Genomic DNA, 6,213 nt, shown 5'->3' on the forward strand with positions numbered 1-6,213 from the left:
GTGCTACCAAGTGTAGGCGGGCACGTCGTAATGCGGCCACGCTCTACTTAAGCACACACCCTAGCACAGCGAGGAAGCGGTTAAACCTGCTTCTCTTGCGTGCAGTGAGGTAGTTGTGGTGGGCGCGCAAGCGACCTCACCCAACACACTAAGAACTCTGGTAAAGTGTCGTCACGGGAGCGGTAATCCGTCTTCTCGTGCGCACTTACCAAGTAGGTAGTAAATTTCAGACTGATTTATATTTAATAGAATTAAATACAAATACCTATTTTTACCAATTAAAATGTTATCTCTATAGATATCATTTAATATGTATTGCGAGCGTATCTTTATAGATACCTCGCGTAACTGATGACGCTAGCCGTCATCATGGATGACGCTGGGCGTCATCCCTCCTAATGTGAATGCACCCATGTGCATCACATCCACAAGGGTTGGTCACAAATGTGCACCACACCCGAGTGTTGGGTCTAATTACTATTATTTAGTAATTGACCGTCCCCTTAAGTACCAAATGTACTTAATGGGGACTGTGTAACATAACGGCAACTCTAGCCCGTTACAATTACGATCAAAGCGCCGAATAAATTAAATTAAATTTAAGGTTGGAGATCTAGTTATGCTTGATACTAGCAGAATATCGTTGTACTACGCTGCGAAAGATATGTGGACACCAAGAGCTAAGTTTGCGGCAAGAAAGGTGGGACCATTCGAAATTATCAAAATGATTATCCTAATGTGGCAATGCTAAAGTTACCAGAAAGTATGAATAGGATCAATCCAACCTTTAATGTTGAAGTATGAACCGACACCGGAAAGGTTTCGAAGTCGTCCGATACCGAAAGCATCAAAATTCGTGGATAATGGCACAGCGGATCATATTCAAGTTATTGAACGTCTCTTGAAGAAAAGCCAATTCAATCGTCAACCATACTGTCTCGTACAATCTCATGGCGAAACTAAGGAAGAAGCAAGCTGGAAAAAAGAGAAAAATATCCGCCTTGTCTCCGACTGGAAGGATCTCATCGCCGATTTAATCAGCGTCGACGAGAGATCAAATCGGGGCAGTCAAGTCGCTGAGCCCTTGACCACTCCTTTCGATTTATCTTTTGAACCGAGTATGCCAAAGTGTCGGTTAGTAAAACTAATTATAATTCAGTCGTTTTTTACCCTCATTCCTCACACACTCATGCATTAAAACATGCAATGTTAACAGATATTATTAAACTGAAATAAATTGGCAAACTACTTTTTCATAGATAGCACCATACACTTGAACCACGCACAAACTCTTTTACGGCAAGAAAAAATCACAGCTTCAGCGCAACCACACAACGATGACAGACACGTTATCCGACGTGCCTCGGAAGAGCGCTTCCTGAACGAGATACTTGGCAATTTGCAACTTCCGTCGCCTACGTGCTGCCTTAATCATAGACCGGTCACTCGTGTATTGCTGTGACCACTCGAAAATAGGCACACGAGTATCACTGTGTCCACCACTGCTCCAAGCTTCCCGTCCACCCAGCTCCCCACTCATCACGTCTTGCACTAATTCGATCACCTCGGTGCTGCTAAAGACATCCCAAAGCCCGTCGGACGCGATCACAATAAACTCGTCCTTATCGTACTCGATGTCGTACTGGCGAACCTCGGCGTCGCCAATCACAAATGGCCGAGAGTCCCGGTCCCCGATTGCTCGTGCCACGGCCAAGTTACCATTGACTCGATAAGCTCCGTACGGCTCAATTGGCTCGCCTTGAGCATCCACGTAGCCAAACCACCGGACGAGGCCGCCCAAAGACTCAATTCGTCGGCGTTCATGAGGGTCATTTGCTTTGTGATCACGAGTGAGCTCGACGGCGTGTCCAGCTCGACACAACACGGCGCGGCTGTCGCCAACGTTCAGCGAGTACAATACATCTTCAAACATGAGCACTCCTACCGCCGTTGAGCCTTGAAACTTCCATTCGTCTTTGGCAATGACATCTTGGTCCAATTTCTGAATGGTTTCGCGTAAGATTGTTGTAATTTTCTGGCGTCGAGTTGACTTTGTCGTCCCATTCGTCGACTCATTCTTTTCTGCATGCATCTCTTGTTCTAGCTCCGCTAGTCCCGGCGCAAGCATTGCGTAGAGCTGATTACGAAGATATTGGGAGACTGCAGATCCTCCATGACCGTCGTAGACAGCAGCAAACCGCTTGCACGAAGAGACATATGACGTGTCTTCCATATACTCACGGTCTCCTCGCACGGCAGCTGTACTCACCAGCACCTTGCCATCTCGCACACTGGTCTTTCTTTTCTGTAATGTTCCTTTTGTTTTCTCACTTTCCTGAACCTCAGCGTGACCGTCAACCTTACGGTCGTGGATTCGCTCAGCGATCTGTATCGCATCCCCTTTCTCCCCCTCTACCGACTCCTTCGCGTCGGCATTCGATTGATTAACAGCAGCTGCCATTCCGACCGTTGCTAGCGTCAATCCAATCCAAAATCGGCTTTTGTCGTCCCTTTGAATCGATCCAGAAGCGAGAAGCTCTAAATTGTGATCCGTCGATGTCGAGAAAAAAGATGGCAATCGAGCCCATCGCCGTGCATTAGTAGGTTGCATCCCCAACTGGGAAGATATAAGAGATGGTGGAGAAGAGCGTGACTGATGGGGTGGCCGTGCCGCAACCAGGGCGCGGCCTCGCGCTCGCAACACGGTCTGCATAGGCCACCAGCCAAAGCGCAAAGAATTTGTCGTGAGGAGGAACTTCAACTTACCGGTATTTCATTCCTTCCCGAAACGATATGGTCACTTTTCCCTAAAAATGTTTTCTTTTAATTTATTAGTCCTCTCTAGTACGGTTTTGGACTTTTCATCTTTCTAAGAAAGAAAGAGAATCTCCGTAACATGATATTCCATAAACATTGGCTGCTATACTGCAAGACTAAATCTCTTTGAACTCCATGGATTTAAATCGACTGGGCAATCGCTCCCTTGCCGGGCGACCTTTACACCAGACAAACGTAATAATTATCGCCACGCAAAGTAGTAGCAGCAGCGCGACCATCGATTGCACGCGCATGTTCCGAAACCCACGGTCGTTCGCGATCGCATCCGAAAGCAGTAACTGTCGGGCTTCCACTGAAAGCTGGATGGCCAATTCTTCAATCGGTGCGTATATTGTCTCGCCAATAGGCGTGATCTGTGCGGCTGGTCGACCGTCGGGAAGTGTCGCGGTGCCAATAAAATAACAGCACTTCTTATCTGCGTCCACGGCCTGAAAGATGCGATAATCGCGCGAATTGCCTTCGAGAGAGTATTCTTGAATGTGGCTCATAATGCGCGGCTGGTCAAGCGTGCCGTCTAACTTAACTGAGTTTCGATGAAAAAACACGAGATTGCCCTGTACATCGTGTTGAATCATTGCGAGACCACAAAAGACGCCCTTCTCCTTCCGTGAATCCTGTCCTCCCACAGCAGGTGGGTACTTGATAAAGTGGAACGGCTGACTCGTATTGAGCCATGCTAATCGAAACAAGTCCTTGTCTCCCCAAATGAGATTCAACTGCTCGAGTAATCGAGGTTGATGGGTCGAATAGTACATGAGCTTGTCCAACGCGCGTTTGCTCCGGAGTCGATCGATAAGGACTTGGCCACTCTCCTGCTCAAACATGTCGACAAATCTGATACCTGTGAGCTGCCATAGAAAACTCGTGTTTGAGAGCTGAAACAGTGAATTCGATGGCTGCCAATAGTCTGGCCAAAAGAGAGCGCCCGTGCGCAGGAACTCGGGTTCCTCGAATAGATACGTCGGGTCTTTTGCTGGCAAATTGTCGGTATCTAATAGTAAAACGTTGTCAAAATTACTGTAATAGACTGCATACGGCTTAACATGGAATCCCACTGCACGAAGGTCAAAAATTGGTCGCACGCGCACATTAAAGTCCGACAGCAGCTTCTGCATAATTGGGTTGTCGATCGACATTTCATCGGGGCGGTACCACAACTCGACTGGCAAAGTACAGCCTCGTAATCGCAGCATTCGGATTGTTGCATATGCTGACGGCAACACACGTTCGTAAACGATCATTGCAATACCATTCGTGCGCTTGCGTTTCGTACTTGCCACGTACGGCAACGCCAATGCTGGCGCCACGGGCGCGTGTTCATAATCGATAGAGTGATACCCAAATTCCGAGAAGTCACGAGCCATATTGCACGTGAAATGCCCTGCTGGGAGCGAGTTACAGCCACTGACCATTAGTTTGTAAAGGTCTCCGGACGTACGGTTCCGTACGATGCAGTAGCCCGCCATGAGTGGCCCAATCTCCTCCGAGCACCCATATATTTCCTTTTCTGGCTCCGTCGTCGAAACCTCATCGTCTTTAAGCATCTTATCCTCGCACGAATACAAGCGTTTCCAGCCCACGCACTCGAAGCTGTCGTTAGTCCATGGCGCCAACAATTGAGTCGGAGCCATGGAATCAACTTTCTCCTTAAAGTTGGTACTCTGTTCATTAATAAAAATATCGTTTGAATTTTCAACCACACGACTCTTCTGTGAAAACCATAATCCCATGTAAAAGCTGAATAATACAAGCAAGATCCATTTTTTGTGCTTGATGTGCTGCACTCTTGTCCATAGCACATATAGCGTGACTACGAATCGTTGCAGCAACATGTTTACTTAGGAATTTCGCTCACTTAGGTACCGCAGCACCACCAACGAGGCGCAAAATCTCTATATAGCGACCAACGGAGCTGGCTACGAAGCCAGAAGGCGCGATGGAGACGGCGTGGTCCTGAGCGTGTTTGGTCCTACGACACTTTTTTTTCTTTTTCGTTGGCGATTTCGACATTCGACGGTTCGATTGTAAAAATTGTCTGGCAACTTTTATCGTACGAAAACCTAGATTAAAAATACAGAGTTTTAAATACAGCAAGGCTATAATTCCGACAGGTAAAATAATTGTAACTGTTAAATTATCAAACACGAAACGCAGATCCGAATTAGTATTGTTGACAACAACCTTTTTGACAAGAGGCAGGGTGTTCCGTTACAACTATTATCAAATATTATTTCTACCATCCAAGATAATAAAGAAGTATAAATAATTATCATTTAAGAAATGTACTTATATCTCAAATATTCCATATTTGGTAATATTGAAGCAACAAGACAACTGCAACGGCTAAAGTTGCCCTAACGTTACACAGTCCCCGTCAAGTACAATTGGTGTACTTAAGAAGATGGTCAATTGCTCAAATAAAGTAATAAGACCGACCACTCGGTTGTGGTTCACATTTGTGACCAACCCTTGTGTACGTGATGCACATAGGTGCATTCACATTAGGAAGGATGACGGCTAGCGTCATCCGTTACGCGATCGATGCATTCAAGGCTGGTTTTGGACGCAGTGAAGGAACGTAGCAGCTAGAAAGAGCTGCATTAGTTGATTTGTAAGGTATCTAGAAAGATACGCTCGCAATACATATTAGTGTTATCTTCAGAGATGACTTTTTAATTGGTAAAAACACGTATTTGTATTTTATGCGATTAAATATGAATCAGTCTCAAAACTACTTTCTACTTAGTAAGTGCGCACGAGGAGCCAAATTACCGCTCCCGTAACGACACTCTACTAGAGTACTTAGTGTGTTGGGTGAGGTCGCCAAGGCGCCCACCACAACTACCTTACCGCACGCAAGAGAAGCCGGTCTAACCGCTTCCTCGCTGTGCTAGGGTGCGTGTCTAAGTAGAGCGTGACCGCATTAAGACGTACTTGGTAGAACTTGAAAATCGTTCCCACGACCCGCGTCTCTGCGTGTGTACGTGAGGACGAGCCTCAACATCGATTGGGCTCATTTCCCCCACCTCTCCGAACATTATCGGGAGATGGCACGGCAATTGGCGCAGGGGCTTGGTAAACAAGTCCTGGCCTAGCTCCTGGGCAGTCTTCCTGAGCAACTCAGCAACATGTTGCTCAGGCAGTTTGACGCATTCGTGCTCGGATAGCGGAGGGCCGCGTCCGAGGCAAAAAGCCATGCTGAGGCGGAGTCCGTCACTCAGACTCAGGATGAGCTGAGGCATGAGCAGACTCGGAGCGAGGCTCTCAAAAGGCTGCTGAGATGCTCTCTGCCCGGCTGCATCAGCCGAGGACCATTCGAATGGACCCGCCCAAGTTCGATGGAGCTGCAGCGCACACGATTGTCCACTGGCTGTT

The 6,213-nt window shown here is 47.2% G+C and overlaps 2 protein-coding genes across 2 annotated transcripts; both read right to left on the bottom strand.

The window, feature by feature from the left end:
• Positions 1-1,318: 1,318 nt before the first annotated feature.
• Positions 1,319-2,713, bottom strand: CCR75_000458 (uncharacterized protein; the record flags this gene model as incomplete). The annotated part of the gene is made up of 1 exon (XM_067958565.1): positions 1,319-2,713. One exon carries the CDS (start codon positions 2,711-2,713, stop codon positions 1,319-1,321), a length of 1,395 nt encoding a protein of 464 aa, XP_067817977.1.
• Positions 2,714-2,933: 220 nt separating this feature from the next.
• On the bottom strand, positions 2,934-4,670 carry CCR75_000459 (uncharacterized protein; the record flags this gene model as incomplete). The annotated part of the gene is made up of 1 exon (XM_067958566.1): positions 2,934-4,670. The coding sequence occupies one exon, from the start codon at positions 4,668-4,670 to the stop codon at positions 2,934-2,936; it is 1,737 nt and encodes a 578-aa protein (XP_067817978.1).
• Positions 4,671-6,213: the final 1,543 nt, after the last annotated feature.

The sequence above is a fragment of the Bremia lactucae genome, linkage group LG6, assembly GCF_004359215.1.
Source record: "Bremia lactucae strain SF5 linkage group LG6, whole genome shotgun sequence".
NCBI classification, from domain to species: Eukaryota; Oomycota; class Peronosporomycetes; order Peronosporales; family Peronosporaceae; genus Bremia; species Bremia lactucae.